The sequence below is a fragment of the Gymnoscopelus braueri genome, assembly GCF_963280865.1.
Source record: "Gymnoscopelus braueri genome assembly, chromosome: 19".
Classification (NCBI taxonomy): Eukaryota; Metazoa; Chordata; class Actinopteri; order Myctophiformes; family Myctophidae; genus Gymnoscopelus; species Gymnoscopelus braueri.
Genome location: NC_137621.1, coordinates 20896657 through 20917247, shown reverse-complemented (window position 1 = coordinate 20917247; position 20591 = coordinate 20896657). Strand labels below are relative to the sequence as shown.

The following is a 20591-nucleotide window of genomic DNA, read 5'->3' as shown; positions in this document are numbered from 1 at the left end:
CGGACATGGCAACGCTGACACGCGCGCCGCGCACACACACACATACACAGACAGACACACCTTCCGCATTATATTGGTCTCGCTTCCTGACTAGGAAATCAACTGTAAGCCTGGTGCGGTTTCTTTAAAAAAAAATGTTGTTTTGTTATAAAACACTTCCTCATTCATTCTGCCTGGTCCTTGTGCCATTGATTGACACAAGAAAGTAAACTTGCTGATTAAGCTTATTATTATGGCGGGGCATAACTGTCGAACTTATAAGAATACCGTAATGACATGATGTGCCGTCAACATTTAATGTAGCGTCAACATTTAATACAACAACTAACGAAAAAAACAAAGTACAACCACTAATTGCTTAATTAAGGACATAATTAAATTATCCTCATTTTGTAGCTGTATTTCTAAATCTACTTTTCCCAAAACTAACATGCATAATACAGTGTGTGATCAGTGTGTGTGTGTGTGTGTGTGTGTGTGTGTGTGTGTGTGTGTGTGTGTATGTATGTATGTATGTATGTATGTATGTATGTATGTATGTATGTATGTATGTATGTATGTATGTATGTATAATATACATATACATACATATATATATATATACATATATATATATATATATATATATATATATATATATATATATATATATATATATATATATATATATATATACGCACGCGCACGCACGCACGCACACACACACACACACACACACACACACACACACACACACACACACACACACACACTCTTCTTATCGTCAAATAATACAACGAATAGCCTTGAATCTTGCAGGTTGTCACCTCCCAATCACACGGGGGTGCTAAAGCTAAATAACACTTCTTGCCCGGCACACACACACACGGGAAGAAGAGTAACCTCCTTCTGGAGTTATATCAACCTAGGAGGACTAATCGTGCGATTACACAAAGATAGCGTGATGTTTGCCCTCAGGAGTGCACTGCGTCTCGGCTCGAGGAGGACGTCTGTCCTGGGGCTAGGGAGGAGAGGATGCGCCGCCGGGCTGCCAGTGGACGACATCGTCAACGGATTGACAGAGGAGCAGATAGAGGTTAGCAGCACCGTTAGCCATGGATCACACGACGGTCCGTCATGGATGAACTTCAACCTGGGGTTTACACTTTCTCCCCTTTTGGCCCGTACATCTACATAAACGTTCAGATTTCAAATATAAAGTGCTTAACCCATGGCCACAGATGTTACAATTATGTACGGTCCATCAGAAGTACCCGTATCTTCCGTATTGTAGAATATAATGCATTTTAATCCGATCGGTGGCCATTTTATCTGTTTTTTCGCCATATGCTTTCAACTACGCGACTCTATCGGTTGGGAAGTGTATTGCACTCTGATACATTATAACTCTATGAGAAAATGGCCACCAATTGGATTAAAATGCTTTTTATTGAACAAAATGGAAGATACGGGTACTTCTGTGGGCCCGAACATAATTGTAACATCCGTGGCCATGGGGTAAGTACTTTATATTTGAAATCTGAACGTTCATGTAGATGTACGGACCGTAAATGGAGAAAGTGCAAACACCAGGTTGAAGTTCATCCATGACATGATATGACAGTCATGTTTCAGGGCTAGAACCGTTAGCACGTGTGCTAATGTTATTGTTTACCGAGATTATGCCAGCTGAGTCTATGCACCTGCGAACCTAAGTTCTGCACACCTTTAGCAACACTAGCCTGGGTTTCCTTGTCAGAAGGTTGAAGGGAGGTTGTGTCATAATAAAGGACACAGTAGCTGGTGGTGATGGTGACATAACTTTGATAGCAGCCAATGCACCCTACGTCATCTAATGACGTGTGAACTGATGAACTCTATGAACTGTATGTCACGGTTATCACCACTATTGACAAGTGTTTTGTTAAACGCAGGAGGCCAAACTGCGTTTTTGTTTGCCCAAAAAGAAAGGACACTTTAGATTATTACAGAAAATGATATGTCTACAACACAACAGGGAAGACTTCTACACACAAGGGGAGGAGGTTGGGGGCGGGGTTGACTATGAAGTGTTTGATTGGTTACCTAAACTAAAGACTCTGTCTGTCTGTCTGTCTGTCTGTCTGTCTGTCTGTCTGTCACGTGCAAATTAAATGAATAAATGAGTGGACTAATACACAATGCTTCCATACAAGTGAATGGCGTCATACAGTTAAAGCAATTGACATCCTATCATGCTCTGTGGCATGTAAAGTAATAAAAATGCTGAGCAGGCTCAGTTGACCTCAATTTTGAATCAAGATGGGGATAAGTGACAATGATAAACGGTTCATTATTGGGGCACTGATGGCAGGAGCTAATAGTCACAATTCAAAGACCACCAGTGTTTCAATAGGAAACAGTGAATAAAGTGACATCCCCATTTCAATCTATGGGGCAGACATGAAATGGGGTTGGCAATTGTGGTTGAAAGCGCAGTCGATAACAGTGATGCTCATGCATTAGTGCAATATGTAAGGAAAAACAGTTCAGTCAATTGTGCAGAAACCACAGGCTGTGGCCTACAAAGATGTAAAAAAAAAAAGTGATATGTCAGATGAGTCATTCATCATATTCGCCAAAAGTGGGTAAGCGCATGTGTGCCGTGCTCAAAGAGAACTGTACAGCCCTGAATGCTTGACCCCTACATTGAGGTGGTCTGGTGGCTCTCTTATGCTGTGGGTAGGGGGGAGGGGCATTTCCCTGGCATGGTTTGGGGTCCACTTTTCCCGTTAAATACAAGTTATTCTGAGTGATCATGTTTAGCCTTTGATGGGAGTGGTCTCTTCCAGAATGCCAATGCCCCCATCTACAGGGCACGAGGCGTCACTGAATGGTTTAGGCATGGGACGATATGAAAATGTTACGCCACGGTTCAGTTAATCCTGGCTAAAATAATTGTGATTCATGACATTATCCCAATAATCTTAAATGTATGCTTAAAAACTTGCATTAAAAAATACTGGAAACACTTTACCTTACATTTTGTTAAGATACAAATGTTTATTGCATCATAGGACACATCTTTGTTTTCTGAATATCCTTTAAAATGAAAAAGAAACAAGGCAGATTCAGACTGTCACCAACCCCCATCAGGTAAACACAATGAGAGGGAAAAATCCATTAATAATAACGATAAGAATCTACCTATTTAACCTGATATCCAAGCATTCAAATGGTTCAATGAGTCATCTGTTGTAAAAGCACAGTAAATTAATAACTAGTTTTGCTTTCAGATCACACAGACAGAGGTACAGCAAGGATCAGACAATGAATGCAAAAAAATAAAATAAGATAAAACTTATAATTAATAAATCAGGTAATCACAAATTATATTCCCCCTGCATAAATGGTACATACAAAATAACAACATTGTGTGAGTCTGTTCTTTAAATAAAATAAAGTCCAATGATACCATCTCCTTTTCCTGGTTGATGTCCCACAGTTGCCTGTGTAGCTCTACACAAACAAATGAAAGTCCAAAATGAAATAGTCAAACTCAGTGACTTAATGTAACCTGATTTAAGAGACGTTCACACTGAGCACTATAACTATAAAAATATAGTTTTAAGAATCCTTCTAAGTCAAGTGGATGGCAGAGTTCACACCAACTATAAAAACAAAAACACAATGGTGAACAATATAGTTATCGTTATAGTTATAGTGCTCAGTGTGAATGGCCTTTTAGTTTACAAAAAAACCTGAACAACACTGGCACTTTTCTGTCATCAAATAGTACTAGAGAATTAAAGGTGTCAAACTATGGTCCTTTTCAAATAGATTGAAGAGCAAACATGTCAGCACATTCACATTTTCTTGCTTTAGTTGTGCTTGTAGAGGTTTGAGAATGTGCCCAGTTCCCACTTACTGGCACTGAACACTCTTGGAAGGAACACTGTGGTTAGCTAGACAGCTTTTTGAAGTCGCTTGTGAGGATATTCATGATTATGCCGATAGTGGAAATTCACCAAGCAAAAATTATTGAGTGTTTTTATTGCAATGAACGATTAAATCTTATATCCTCCCATCCCTGGACATGATTCTTAAAGCCTTTACAGTCTGACTCTGAACCAGATCTCAACGCAATTGAACATGTATGGGAGATTTTGGAGCCTGGTGTTAGACGTTGTAGTGCTCTACACCACCACCATCAAAACACTTGGGGAATATTTTGTTTGAATGTTGGAGTTCCATATCCTGCAGGAAAAAAACATAGTCTACGTGCCACTGGTGATATTTCTATGTAATTGTTTCCAACTTTGTAACTTGTTATCCACAGACAACCTGTTCTTATTTGCACCTAAATTAACCTGATGAATATCTTATTTTGTCTAAACAGCTTAGGCAGACAGTTCGGAGGTTCCTGACAGAAAAGCTTGCTCCTTATGCCAATGAGATCGACAAGGAAAATGACTTTAAAGGAATGCGGGTATGTTTAATTTATAGAATTTATTTTTACCATCAATATTCACTTGAATGCCAGTAGTCAGGGCCCAGACCCTTCTGTGTTTCCCAACCCTAAGTCAAGACTGAATATGGATTTGCTTGTCTGTTTTTACACTGTACCGCTGAGACAATCCAGATCCATTGGCTTTTATATACCATTAATTAACTATTTGGATGGTTTTACCACTAGGAATTCTGGAAAGATACAGGGGAGATGGGACTTCTTGGCATAACTGCTCCAGGTATGATGGTTAGATCTAAGATTAAAAAGTTATTATCGAGTTATAATATATTTATTTATTAATGCAATTTGGTGTAGTTCATAGAGTAGTTTGTTTTTTCTTGAGGTATCATCCTTAGTTTAAAGAATCCTGCATCATTCAACACTCATGCGGCTTTGTCATCACCCTGCTAATACCTGGTCAGCCCACAAATTATAGTCTTGTTTCATGATGCACTTTTGAAAAGCTGTAGGCAATGATCTAATCATTAAGCTCATATAGCCTATTTGTGTGGCTACACTGTAATGCACACCCTGTCTTTTACTGCCAACATTTCACCCGTAGTTGCTTTTTATCAAAGCCCTGAACTGAACTGTAGACTCAACATCATTGGTTCTAAACTTCTAAATTGTTTTTTTTACTTTGTCACTCTCTATCAGTGGAATATGGTGGCACAGGTTTGGGTTACCTAGATCATGTCATTGTCATGGAGGAAATGTCACGAGTGTCAGCAGCTGTTGCCCTTAGTTACGGGGCGCATTCCAACCTCTGTGTCAATCAGATGGTGCGCCATGGCAACGAGAAACAGAAGGAAAAGTACCTGCCTAAGGTCAGGATGAGGTATCTTTCATATATTGTTACATTCTTCTACAATGAAGTAACATCAGCTTATCAAATCCGAAACACTTGAAGAATACATGATTTCAGCTTTGATGTCCTTGCCTTTGTATTACTATAAGGTTTTAGATTTTTTTACTAGGGAATAGAACATAACCAGGTCTGAATGGATTAAAATCCTGGCTCAGTGTATTTGTGTTTAGATAAATAAAATACAAAATGCAAAAAGAGGATGTTTCACCATTTCTGTCCTCAAAACGAGCTTTTCTGTTGCTAGTTAATGACAGGAGAGCATGTAGGAGCCCTGGCCATGAGTGAACCCAACGCTGGATCTGATGTCGTCTCCATGAAACTTAAAGCCAAGAAGGAAGGTGAGATACCATAGAATATAATTCATTCATCATCCTCAGTCCTCCATTAAAGTTAATGTGCAATCCCTGCATACCCACATTGTGCATGCACACAAACATTTATTCTTTCCGCAATAATATTATGCCACAATCTAAATTATATACTAGAACACTGAGTAGGGAGGGAGATGAGTGGGGTCATTAGGGTTGTGATGTCAGCTAGCCAAGGAAGCAAGTGGAAAAAAGCTCAGCGGACAAAATAGGAAATTACATAAACCTACTGAAAGTAAAGTAATGGAAACTCGCATGCATTTCATGAGAGTTTCATTCAACATGAACATTAATTTAAAAAATGCCGCTGATCAGGCCAAGAGGAAAATAGGACGAGGAAAATATTCTAGACAAAATTAGACAAGTTGCGTGTGATTCTGAAGCAGGGATGTTTTGTCATATGTGGGGGGAAACAGAGAAGGCATTAATATTGATAGAATTTCTGAAGGCAGTGAGTGAAAAAGATAAGGAAAAAAAACCTTAATAATAGAGCATAGTTAATACCTGAAAATATTGAAGCAGAGACAGGAAGGTATTGTATAGCTGTACAGGTATAAGTATGACTTCAGTGAGAACCAGAACATCAAGTTGATGTCAGCCAACGAGAATGGAGGGTGATGGAAAAGGCCAGATCCCTTAATGAACGTCCAAAGGGGCACTTAATGCGTCATCGTGGATTGCAGAAGTTGCCAAACTTGCCATTGCAGATTTTGTTGAAAGAGAGACTCGCAACAATGCACTATTAAGTGTTTTGATGTCTCCAAAGAACTGTTTTAGATGTGGGTGTTTCAACCAAATTTTGTAATCAAAGGTGACCATGTGATGACCTCAGGTACCCATAGTCACCCAGTTTCAGAAGGTTTTTTTTATTAAGCAGGCATTCACTCAAAGTTATGGCATAAGACATTATTATTTTTGGATTAATAAAACTACAGCTTAAAATCATGTTGAACTTTGGTAGGTGGGTTGGATAGCTACCTAAGCATTATGTAAGTTAGGACTGATAATTAATGAAAGTATGAACTACTGCAATTTCCAAAAAGTCGATGGACGTCACAATTGCCCCCCAGAGGCCACATTAGGGGGGCCGGGGGCCACAGGCACAGTGTTGCTCCAATCTGCACCAAACTTGACGTAAACACTGTTCAGGGGTCCACCATGACAATAGTCACACCCAAAAATCTAAATTGCGCGCACATGGGGCACTACTGCTAAACTGTTAAGCAGTGTTAAGAAGTGTTAAAGCAGGGTTTAACACAGTGGCCATAACTCGTGACCATTGCTCTGATCAGCACAATATTATATAGGACTCGATTTGAAGGCTGCGTAGTGGCATGGAAATTGAGTCATTTTAAATAGCTCTTTTCCTGGCTATCAATAAAGCAACCATTGACTTGAGATCATGGTGGTTTGTACTTTCTGTTTGTATTTTCTTCAACAGGTGACTACTATATTCTGAATGGCGGCAAGTTCTGGATCACCAATGGGCCAGATGCTGATGTCCTGATTGTTTATGCTAAAACAGATCCAGAGGCATATCAGAAGGGAATCACAGCTTTCATCATTGAGAAGGCAAGCCTTCTGAAACACAAGATTTGTACTTGTTATATACAGTAGTAGATCCCATGGATGTTGTGTCAAAAGGGCCGTTCACACCAAGCACTATAACTACAGTATAACGATAACTTTAAAGATATACCGGTAGTTTAAAAAATCGTTCTAACTCCAGTGAATGGCAGAATTCACACCACAACTATAACAAAGACAATGGTGAACAATAGTTATCGTTATAGTTATAGTGCTTGGTGTGACAGCCCTTTAACAACTTAACCCCAGAATCCATATTGTGGTGGGGGGGGGGGGGGGGGGGGGGGAATCATAGAAAATTGCTCATCTACAAGCTCACAATACGTTGCGTTTTTTATTTATTGAAGATATTTAATGTAGAGCGAAAACAGAAAAGTTACTAGTAAAGAGCCCTGAGGGACTTTGTTCTACCAAGTACAGGGTTTAAGTGGTTAAGACTTCATTAATCGAATTGATGGGCCTGTGGGTTTGGCTCCTGTCTTCTTCTGTTTCTTTCTGGATGTTCTGGATGCACGTTAACTCATTCAGTGCCACTGGACGTCTAAGACGTCCGTTGTATCATAAGCCCTGTGCCACTGGACGTCTAAGATGTCCGTTGTATCATAAGCCCTGTGCCACTGGACGTCTAAGACGTCCGTTGTATCATAAGCCCTGTGCCACTGGACGACTAAGACGTTCGTTGTATCGTAAGCCCTGTGCCACTGGACGTCTAAGACGTCCGTTGTATCATAAGCCCTGGGCCACTGGACGTCTAAGGCGTCCAAAAAAAAATCTAAAAAAATTTCAGAACCCAAGATTTGATGATTTGAAAATGTTCTGCTCCATTCACTCTTTGTTTAACTTCTTACTGAAAAAGGCTGTATCTCGGCTCCTAAGCACTTTTATTTTACAATGAATTTTGGCTCTGGCACTCAGAGCGAAACTGCCAGAAATAAGTCAGGCACTGAATGAGTTAATTTACTGAACTTTATTTTCCCTATGACTTTTATTAACAGAATAAAGTCAATGACAATTGAAAAAAGGTCATTTATAATTGTTGTATTTAATAAAAAAAAGGCTATGTGTGACTTTCCTGTAGGATATGCCAGGGTTTTCTACAGCACAGAAGCTAGACAAACTAGGTATGAGAGGATCCAATACCTGTGAATTGATCTTTGAAGACTGCAAGGTCCCAGGTATGCATTTGTATTGTCTGAGCTGATGTAGGAGGTTGCATTAGGTACCACAGTACAACCCTTTGTAATAGGTCATTGACCTGGTTGGGGCAATCTTTTAAATTTGAGTTATTTTAACATTCCAGATTTTCCTGTATTATGTGATCTTTGTGTAAACCTTTTGTCTCACTATTAACACATTGGGTGCCAGAGGTTTATTAAAATAGTATACGTTGAGTGCCAGCATTTCTTCCATCCACTTGCGTTATACGATTCGTGCTGTGAGAAGCCCCGACGCGGAAATGCATGTAAACAAAGCGTGCGTGCGAGACGGCGGAGGGTCCCGACTAACGCCTGGAACAATAATATTTCCAACGCGACCCTCCATTGCAGCGTGATCGCCGATCGAAAACGGCTCGTTTCCACCACATTAAAAAGAAATGGAGATATTAAGCTTTTAATCAAGGAGATAACATTGAAAACGCCGACCGGAAGGATTTTTGACATGGAGCCAGATCCAGCCTCTTCTTCTCAGAAAATGCTTGGGTGATGTCAAAGTTTCGTTTTAGCGCCCCACGTGGCCCACATGTATAAAAATAGAATTGGGTCAAAAACGGTCCGGACCGTTTTCGGCACTTCTCGTTTGGACCCTCAAAAACGGTCCGGACCGTTTTTGGCATTCAATGTGTTAAGCTGTAGATGTTTTTATTTGTTTTAGCGACGCACATCCTTGGTCCTTTGAACAAGGGCGTGTATGTGATGATGAGTGGCCTGGACCTGGAGAGATTGGTACTTGCAGCAGGACCCATTGGGTAAGTCTGTTTAACCAATTTACCTATTTGAGTTGTTATTGTGTGCCTGGTAAGTTTGTATACTTCTTTGGACACTTTCATACGTAACAAGGCTATGTCTAGAAGTTGCTTGCTTAAATAACACACATAAATAACACCAGGCAAGGAAAACTATTAAAATGGATAGTGAATTTTGGAATGCATCAGCCACTGGGACAGGTGTATGCAAAGCTAGTTTCCCAGCCTGCCTAACCTTGGTAACCTAGGCAGCTGTTGGCTTTGAATTACCAGAGATGACTTTGATTTATGATGTGAGATATTTTTTACATCACCAAAGGCTCAAAAGTGACATCACTTGCAAAATATGTGTATACATACACACACACACACACTGTATATTGTATTTAGCTGCTGTTATGCATAGATTGTGGTTACCTGAATTCTGCAACCTTGATCGATTATTTTAGGTTTTGTTCACATTTGCTCATTAACATCTCATACAGTTTAGAATTTCGCATTTCAGGAATCTGGCTCATGTTTCGTCCAAGGAGGCAATTTGATCATGCTGGCATCAATTAGACAATGTGGCCTGGACTGTCCTCTGCTAGCTACCGTTGCCGTTAGCTTGTGTCTCATGTAGCCACTTGAGAAAAGCAGTGCTTGTGTATTCTGCTGAACACTTTGACACTGTGATTGGTCAGAAAAGAATGTAGGTTGTGTGTAGTTGTTGATGTTAAAGAAGAATAGATGCTTAATTTATTCTACGGTGTACAATGGTGTCGCTTGTTGAAAATAGATGCAACTCGTTGTGAGGTCGTAGATCAGCCTTTTTTGTTGCTCAACACTGACATACTGAAGATGTGTTTTTTTCTTTAGTAAATGTTTCTTCCTCCTCGCAGTGAATTGTTTGCTATTGTAACTCTTACCAACATGAATATCCCTTTTTCAGCATTATGCAGTCGGTCCTGGATTTTGCTATTCCCTACCTACATGTCAGAGAAGCTTTTGGACAAAAGATTGGACACTTTCAGGTTTGAACTAATCACCATGTCCAACCTGGGAGAGACATTTGGTCAAATGAATAGAAGTTTCTGGTTTCCTAATGTGTCATATTTACTTCTACTACAGTTGATGCAAGGCAAGATGGCTGACATGTATACCAGGCTAAGTTCCTGTCGGCAGTATGTGTATAATGTCGCCAAAGCTTGTGACAAAGGACATTTCAGTGCCATGGTGAGTGGATTTTATTTTAGTCACTAATCTTACTACGCTGTTGTCCAACTTTGAAACCTTTTGGGTAGTTGATGTGTCTGCATAGTATGTACAGATTGAAGAAATTAACTTTTATTTTATTTCAAGTGATATTGTCATGTCTTCCCTCATTCTCAACCACATTACCCTGGCTTACCTTTTGTGGGCAAATTTTCAACAATTTTTAAAATGTGAAACTGTATTTATTCATTAATTTTTAATAGTGAAAATAACCGATATATGAGCTTGTTCATTGTTTTTTTTTTATATATATAAGTGGTTAAGTTGCTTTTTCTTCATTATGTTTCTATTCTGTCAAAAACATTTCCAGTTTGTCAGAAGTGAATAGAAATATACAGTAGTCTAGAAGTCATCTATTAATCTCTCAAGACATTCCCTTATTCAGCATCCTATTTCACTTTTATTCTAAGTTGTGCTGACTAAATCCCTGACTGGTTTTATGCCTCTGCAATATGGTAGCCATGCGTTTTTTTCGTTTTTTTCTTGCAGGACTGTGCTGGTGTGATCCTGTATTGTGCTGAGAATGCCACTCAGGTTGCTCTGGATGGCATTCAGTGTCTGGGTAAGTGCAAATCAATGGCTTAGATCAGTGGCTCCCAAACTTTTTAGCTCGAGACCCAAAAGAGAAATTAGACGTTTGCCCAGGACCCAAACTAGTGCAAATAGATCTACAAGCTCACAACGTGGCATGAAGCGATGCGTTGTGAGCTTGTGAACCACCTCTTGAATATATATGCACGCACGCACGCACGCACGCACGCACGCACGCACGCACGCACGCACGCACGCACGCACGCACGCACGCACGCACGCACACACACACACACACACACACACACACACACACACACACACACACACACACACACACACACACACACACACTGTATATATATATATATTTTTTTGTAGGAAACGAGAAAAAGAGGATATTTACTCGCGATCCATAAAAATTGGTCCGCAACCCAAACATGGGTCCCTACCCGGGAAAAGCATGGTCTGCTTCAACAACATACAGAAGTTAACATGATTAATTATCTTGTTGATTCAGTTAATTAAATATTTATAACGAGTTGCATAATTGGGCGGTGAAACCGCCCCTATAAGTGAGATTTGGAAAAATGTACATTTTCCTGCGCTGTGATCTGGGCCCAGGAAATTAGTAGAATTATCCTGCGCTGTGATTGGCCAATCACAATCTATTCAGGACTGTGATTGGCCAGTGTCACATGACACATGTGCATAGCCCTATATAAGCAACCATAACTTGAAAAAAAACAAATATTTGTTTTTTTCAAGTTATGGTTTCGTCCATCATAAAGAGTGTTTCAATAAATGTATTTATCTTTTGTACATGATTGGTTGACTCCATTCAGTATTGTGATTAGCTAGCAAGACACCGCCCACTTCACACAGGGTGTGATTTTTTTAACTAGAACCGAGATTAGCTGCTGACAGACAGACACACGGAAGGACAGGAGTGAAAACATAATCCCCGGCCCAGTCTTTCCGGCCTGGCAGAGATAATAATTGTATTAGTATTAGTCTCGTCCAGGGGGTGGACTATACAGTAGGTTTCCATTCATTGCATTCTGTCCATCTGAGATTGTGTCCAGAGTATTATTTCCCTTACAATGAGGCCTAGGATGACCAAGCTCGGTACGGTTACATGAAGTTATCCATTAGTCCATTATAAAAGACAAACAACATGTTTCACAAGAGCTCTTCATCAGGTTCATCACTCGTACTGAATGAAGCTATCAAGTTAAGTCAGTCCATCGTTTGCATTTTCCAAGGAGTGTGCAGTCTTGTGGATGTGAATCCTGAGTAGATCTAATTATTTATGTTTTAACCACTTAAACCCTTTATAATTTGTTGCCCGGAGTCCCCCGGCGGTTTATACTTGGTCCCCTCCTTTTCTGTTTTTGCCAAATGTTTGCCTATTAAATGTCTGTGTGTTACCTCATTGTCTTCATAATCATAACATAGTTAATTTTTTCCTAATAGGTGGCAATGGCTACATCAATGACTACCCCATGGGCCGCTTTCTACGAGATGCCAAGCTGTATGAAATTGGGGCAGGCACAAGCGAGGTTCGCAGGCTCATCATTGGTCGATCCTTTAACGCTATGTTCAAATAGGTGGACCTGACATGGGCAAATGACTCACTGCAGACTGACCAGATTGCAACACACACACACACACACACACACACACACACACACACACACACACACACACACACACACCTCAATGGCCTTACACAAGCTACTGTTTTTGTCATGATTAATGTTGTTTTGTGCGATTTCAGCCCACATTTTTCCTTGGATTGAGTGATCGGTCATATTTCATATTTTTTAAATAGTAAAAATTGTGTCATGAAACATCTCATAGTTCATTGAGATGTATCATTTATTTGTTATAGACATGGATCTCTGCTGCTTACTGCTTGTAGTATATTGAATAGGACTAAGACTAATAATTATTTTCATACATTATTAATCTGTTTATTTGTTGTTAGTTTTTGCCATTAAATAGCCCATAAAACTTAATTTGTTTACCCAGCAGTTAAAACATAATTTGTCTTTTTATAACATGGAACAAAGGCAAGCAATCACATTTTGTTGAATTTGCAAATAGCACATATAATACATTTTGATGCATAACTGGTTATTCTGAACCATGTCAAGATCAGTTTCAGCATCAACACATGACAAGCATTTACTGTACCAGCTGGCACTTTTATTTTTATTACTTTTATTACTATGTCATTGTTTTACAACAGTAAAACATGACATGACAGAGGCCACTACATACTGTACAAATGATTACTATATTAGAAATCGTTGAAATATCCACCACCAGTGTCAGGCTAAGATTTCCACACATTAGCATAAGTAAATATGGAAATCCTAAATGCTGTATTTGTCTTCCTTCGGTCCTTGTCAAGAAAGCTTTGAGAGATCACCTCACCCTGCATATGATTTCAGGTTAAAATATACTGGTGATAATTGTACTGTGAACATTTAAAACGGTGAATGAATGATTGTAAGAGGAGTGGAGTTTGCATAAGAGCATACATTTGAATAAGCAACTCCTACTGTATTTGCATTAGCAATTTCCAAATCGTGACACAAACAGCCTTGAGATTTAACTGCCTTCTGTTACTGAGTTTAGCCTGTTTCTTTTCTCTTTTGTCGTATTCAGCATCTATAAAGTGTAAAGTAAAACCACACACTGTTATCGATTACTCTGTCATTATGCCTGTTGTAAATTATGTGTTGTTGTATATAACCTGGCTAGATTATTTTGTAACTGCTGTTGATATGTGTAGAAAAGTGTTTTTTGATAAGCTTGCTTTACATTTTTTTTATTTGGAAGGGACAGCGTATATCAATGAACAGTACTTACATGCTGTAATGTAAATACACCGAATTCAGCTGGGATGCTAATTTCCATCAGTAGTCCCTGACAAGTAACAATAATATAAACAGGCAACAACATAATACAATGTTTTTGTGTGCAAACAATAATAAAAACAAAACATGATTTTGCTTTTTTGGACTATAGATAACCTTTATTTAACCAGTAAAAACAATGAGACCTAAGAATCTTTTGCAAGGACTTGAAAAGTGTGTGACTAGACTAGACTGTTAGCATATGAAGTTTCTAAATCCTGCCTTAAATATAACAATTTAGCATCCATAATTCACAGTTTGCAGTGAGCATACAGTAATTACTGTTGGACTGTATTTAAAGCAACTTAAGTTTAATTAAGACATAATTACCTTTGATTTCTTTGAAAATTTCTATTTAAATACTTGTTTTTATCTGATACTAAAACATTAACCAGTAACTGTCATACAAATGTGTTACTATCATACATGTGGCATAAACTGACATATACAAACTCTGCTACTTCCACTTCAGTTCAACAAACAATACAAAGTACTGTACCAACTGTATACCATGTGTACACAGAACTGCCACCATAATACAGGCCCAGATAATCATTAAACTTATTGCTATTTTATTATTTTATAATACTGAACTAGCATACTGGTTGTAAGTTCACCCCCATCTGTCTAGCAGCCTTCCTTGACATTTTTCTGACCTTTACCACCCCAGGGGTTTGGTGTGGTTAAAGTTTGTGTAAAGATTTGGGGGTGGGGGATTACATTTACCTTTTGTAATTTACCTTTGGGATTACCTTTTGACAGATACCATTCTCAGATCATATTAATCACATGAACCCTGGCTTCCATATTTTGGGCAAAATTTCTAAATTATTTTGAAAATTCAATTTATGTTCAATTACATATACTGTGTGTGTGTGTGTGTGTGTGTGTGTGTGTGTGTGTGTGTGTGTGTGTGTGTGTGTGTGTGTGTGTGTGTGTGTGTATAATTATTATTTAAATTTTTCAAAAACAACAAATAGCATTGCAATGCAATGCAATGTGTTGTGAAGCTTGTAGATAGGCTATTTAGGCCATTTGTCATACTGTGAATTATACAGGGCTTAAGTGGTTAAGTGCAAATGTAACCAGTTATACAGTATGTCATTACTATAGCATATACAAAGCTACTGTTGCACAACTAGAGAGGATCGCATGTGAGACACTAGCATGTTCCCTAATACAATCCAATTGTAAAAGTTTTGGTGTCCAGCAAAAACATTGCAACAGTTGATATATATATATATATATATATATATATATATATATATATATACAGCTTACTATACAGTATTTACTTTTTCAATGAAAACTAGCATGGTCCTACATGGCCAAATTATTTCCTTAATCTAGGATCAATGCCAACCTATTAATAATGCATTTTAAATATGTCAGATAAAGTCATTTCTGAATTCCTGAAAAGCTAACCTTTCAGCGACAGTTTTTCCAGGACAAAGGTAACATCAAGGTGATCTCTGACAGATCTGATAGTCAAATGAAAAATGTATTCATTCATTATACTTGATATTTTCATATAGCACTCATTAGGTACATTTGTTTCAATAAATGGCTGCACGAAGAGACGAGTAAATCAAATGGCAGTCTTCTGTGAGAGAAGGTTTATCACAATTGTGACGTGATTAATAACTTTATATCTTGCGTGAGTTATTATCCATCAGTAATCTCTCAGGAATTATTATTCTCCATCCTTCTCTATCTGACTCCAGTTCACTTTTTCAATATGACACCTCTCTCATCCCTCTCGCTGTGATTTGTGAGAGTGAATGTTCTCTGTCCGTCAGCGTTGCGCAGGACTATAGCTACGGTCACCTGCCTAGATGATGGATCAGCAGCTCATTGCCACAAATCCAGCTACTCCACATTCAGCTCTCCTGGCTGTTCTAAATCAGACAGATTGATGTCAGGATGGTTGTTTGGTTGGACTTTGATCCTGCTCAATATTTCCCTTGGTGTGTCATATTGTGACAAACCACTTTCCAGAGGGATGAATTATTTCTAGTAAAGGAAAAGGGTTGCAAGAAGTCTCCCATACCCCAGGGGTTCCCAAACATTTTCATGCTGTGACCCACCTGTGGAGGTACTTGTGGCCCAGGAGCGGGACCCAGCAAATATTTTTAACCCAACCTTCTGCCCTGCTATGACCCACTTATGGGTCCCAACCCACTGTTTGAAAACCACTGCCTTATACCATGATCGTCGGCTGTGGGGAACCAGTGACAGGTGAGGTTTGAAGTTGTCACTCAGTACAGACAAATACTGTGTTAGAATTAGTAAATTAATAATATTCAAGGAAGAATCCAATAAGAGAGATAAGACTAATTTGTAGTTATCAGAAGACAGATTGTTCTGGTGCTCTGGTGCAAGACTTATGGGACAGTATACAGGATGATATTCCTGAAACACTGCCATGTTGTTGTTTTGAGTGTTGTTTAAGAAGTGTTGGCACGAATACATTTCTGTACTGATCATATTCACTGTCAAGTAAGTGTGACCTCCCTATTTTGGGCATGTCATAATAGAATACATTTGTTATTGAAATTGAATTATGTTTTATGGTGAATTTAAGGGTAAATGATATGACTACAGCGTTGAACTTGTGCAATGTGTTCTCTCCCACATTTGGAGGTAACATCAGTGATACATGGGACATGAGAAGTGAGAAACAACTTTTGAACTTTTTACTTGAACTTGGATTTCCCCTGTGGAATTCATCAACACCAGCAAGGATGGATTTTAGAGGAAAAGGAACCCTGAAACGTGTGTTTATGTTAATATGTGATAATACGATTATGTGAACTTAAACATGAAAAACTGTCTCCTACAGCTGGAAACTGCACAACTGATGTTGTCCGTGACAATGCATTTTGACTGTTCTACATTTGCCGCCAGCAAATAACAGCTATCACAGCTAACACACCGTTCTGAAACAGAAAATGTGCTCTAACCCTCAGAAAGGTGTCACAAAGGTCACACATCCGTAATGTTGTGAAGTGAGAACACCAGCCACGTTGTGAAAAAGCCACAGCAACGCCTCTTTCCCCTCAGGTGGCTGAAAAAGTTCAGCATGGGGCCCATGATCCCACGGGTCTTCTTCTACAGAGGCACCACGAGAGCATCCTGACTGGATGGGAACTGCACTGCACTCAACCACAAAGCACTGCAGAGGGTCATGCAGTTAAGCCCAGAGCATAAGTGGATGTGAGCTTCCCTCAATCCAGGATATATACAACAGTCATCGTGTCAGTAAAGCCCGTAGGATTATCAACGGCAACCGCAACCATGGACTGTTTCAGTTGCTGCCGTCTGGCAAGTGGTACCGCAGCCTCAAGGCCCGGACCAGCAGGCTCCGGAACATCTTTTTCCACCAGGCAACCAGGCTTATGAATAAGGGCAACCAGGCTTATGAATAATAGACAGCCTGTTGTCACCCACCCACCCACTCACTACTCACTCACTACTCACTCACTCACTCACTCACTCACCCACCCACCCACTCACTACTCACTCACTCACTCACTCACTCACTCACTCACTCACTCACTCACTCACTCACTCACTCACTCACTCACTCACTCACTACTCACTCACTCACTCACTACTCACTCACTCACTCACTCACTCACTCACTCACTCACTCACCCACCCACTCACTCACTCACTCACTCACTCCCTACTCACTCACTCACTCACTCACTCACTCACTCACTCACTCACTCACTCACTCACTCACACACTCACTCACCTACTCACTCACTACTCACTCACCCACCCACCCACCCACTCACTCACTCACTCACTCACTCACTCACTCACTCACTCACTCACCCACCCACCCACTCACTCACTCACTCACTCACTCACTCACTCACTCACTCACTCACTCACTCACTCACTCACTACTCACTCACTCACTCACTCACTCACTCACTCACTCACTCACTCACTCACTCACTCACCCACCCACCCACTCACTCACTCACTCACTCACTCACTCACTCACTCACTCACTCACCCACCCACCCACCCACTCACTCACTCACTCACTCACTCACTCACTCACTCACTCACTCACTCACTCACTCACTCACTCACTCACTCACTCACCCACCCACCCACTCACTACTCACTCACTACTCACTCACTCACTCACTCACTCACTCACCCACCCACCCACCCACCCACCCACTCACTACTCACTCACTCACTCACTCACTCACTCACTCACTCACTCACTCACTCACTCACTCACTCACTCACTCACTCACTCACTCACTACTCACTCACTCACTCACTCACTCACTCACTCACTCACTACTTACTCGCTCGCTCACTCACTCACTCACTCACTCACTCACTCACTCACTCACTCACTCACTCACTCACTCACTCACTCACTCACTCACTCACCCACCCACCCACTCACTACTCACTCACTACTCACTCACTCACTCACTCACTCACTCACCCACCCACCCACCCACCCACCCACTCACTACTCACTCACTCACTCACTCACTCACTCACTCACTCACTCACTCACTCACTCACTCACTCACTCACTCACTCACTACTCACTCACTCACTCACTCACTCACTCACTCACTCACTACTTACTCGCTCGCTCACTCACTCACTCACTCACTCACTCACTCACTCACTCACTCACTACTCACTCACTCACTCACTCACTACTCGCTCACTCACTCACTCACTCACTCACTCACTCACTCACTCACTCACTCATTCATTCATTCGATTTTGAGCATCAATCCCCGATACAATTAGCTTATATAGCCTGAAAATAATCAGGAAAGGCTAGCAGGCTACTAAAGAAGCCAGCCAAACAGAATTGCCCATGAAGGAAGATAGGCCTACTACAGTAACCTATGCTTCTGAAAAAATAGACTTTTCAGCTTGTGTGTCTAACCCAAGCTAGAACACAAATATGTCTCTTCATGCTCTGGAGAGCCTCCAAAGTTCTAAAACAAACCAACAAACCCACTTCTGCCAGTGCCTGCCTGTCCTGAAAGCCCCCTAGCAGGTGGCCCATGCTGCTATCTTTATATGACAGCAACTGCCTCAGCTCCTACCATTATCCACAGTCAGCTAAATGTTAATATATGCAAACATATGTGTTTATTTCAGCACTTGGCTCTTGGATTTATGTGTATCCTATTTGGGAATCACTTAAGGGAAATGGTGAGGAAAGAAAACGGCAAATAACTACATACAGACCCATTAGCCATTATAGTCCCCCCTCAAGTATTAATTAATTTTAAGCAGGCTACTTGTTGGACAGGAAACCAATGGCCAATTATCTTAAGCAGATACTTTAGCGGTTAATTTAGCTCTGTAATAAGAACATGCAAGTCACTTGCACATCCATGTGTCAACAGTGGTGGAAAGTAACTAAGTAAAGTACTGTAGCCTATGCTCAGGGTGGGACTGTCGGGTCTCTGCTCTACATGTAAAGTGAATTGAGACAACTTATTGTGATTTGACACTTTAATAACATTGAATTGAATTGAATTGAATTATATAAGTAAAATGTTGAGGCATTTTTACTTTACTTGAGTCTTTCCAAATTTCAATACTTTTACTTCTACTCCACTACATCTCAGATGCAAATATTGTACTTTTACTACACTACAATTATTTGAAAACTTACTAGTTACTTTATATTTCGATAATTATTACAAAACATGCATTAACCACTTCAACCCTATTATACATTTTGGCCATTTGAAAATAGCCGATCTACAAACTCACAGTCACAATGCATCTCGATGCAATGCATTGGGAGCTTGTAGATCTGCTATTTTCAAAAGATGTTTATAGATTTACGTACATACTTGTGAAATGGGACATCCTGCTGAATGAGTACTTTTACTTTAGCTACTTTCAGTACATTTTGATACCAATACTTTTGAAGTTTTACTCTCCAACTCTCTAATTCTAATTTAGAATTCCGGAACTTTTACTTGTAAGAGAGTATTTCTACATTGCTGTACTGACACAATTTTTTTTTGAGTATATAGGCTACTTTTCCCACCGCACCACTGCACGTGTCAATTAGGGCTATCTATTCCATTGGTTCTCAAAGTGGGGTCCAGGGACCCCCAGGGGTCCTAGAGGGAGTTCCAGGGGGTCCCCAGCTAAATTATGGATAGTTAACCAAATGGACCCTTATGGGTCTGTAACTCTGAGAGTGTACAAATGGAGGGTCCATTTGGTTCCATTTGTACACTCTCAGTCTCAGAGTTAAATTAGCATTGATTTTACAATATGAATTGGGGTCCCAGTCGACTTCCAGAGATATAAATGCCATTAAATGGGGGTCCGTAGCCCTAATGCATGTCAAATTGGGGATCCTTGAAATGAAAATGGTTGAGAATCACCACTAGAGCCGTAAAAATCTTCTCTTATGGGGGCCCCTGGCTTTTCTTTTCAAATGGGGGTCCGCGGGCTAATGTCAATGTGGGGGTCCTTGACATGAAAAAGTTTGAGAACCACTGATCTATTCGGCACCGTGTGACATGTGAACGGTGAGTCCGTACGTGGCCCTTTAAGAAACTCCATGTTTTCGCAACATGATGCGTCAACATAA

The 20591-nt window shown here is 40.1% G+C and overlaps 1 protein-coding gene across 1 annotated transcript; it reads left to right on the top strand.

Annotated features, from left to right (window-relative positions):
• Positions 1 to 880: 880 nt before the first annotated feature.
• On the top strand, positions 881 to 14063 carry ivd (isovaleryl-CoA dehydrogenase). The gene is made up of 12 exons (XM_080413637.1): positions 881 to 1075; positions 4358 to 4447; positions 4655 to 4706; positions 5126 to 5295; positions 5581 to 5674; positions 7146 to 7276; positions 8370 to 8466; positions 9164 to 9257; positions 10186 to 10267; positions 10365 to 10469; positions 10998 to 11070; positions 12516 to 14063. Exons 1-12 carry the CDS (start codon positions 944 to 946, stop codon positions 12647 to 12649), a joined length of 1254 nt encoding a protein of 417 aa, XP_080269763.1. The 5' UTR covers positions 881 to 943; the 3' UTR covers positions 12650 to 14063.
• The last annotated feature ends 6528 nt before the right edge of the window (positions 14064 to 20591 follow it).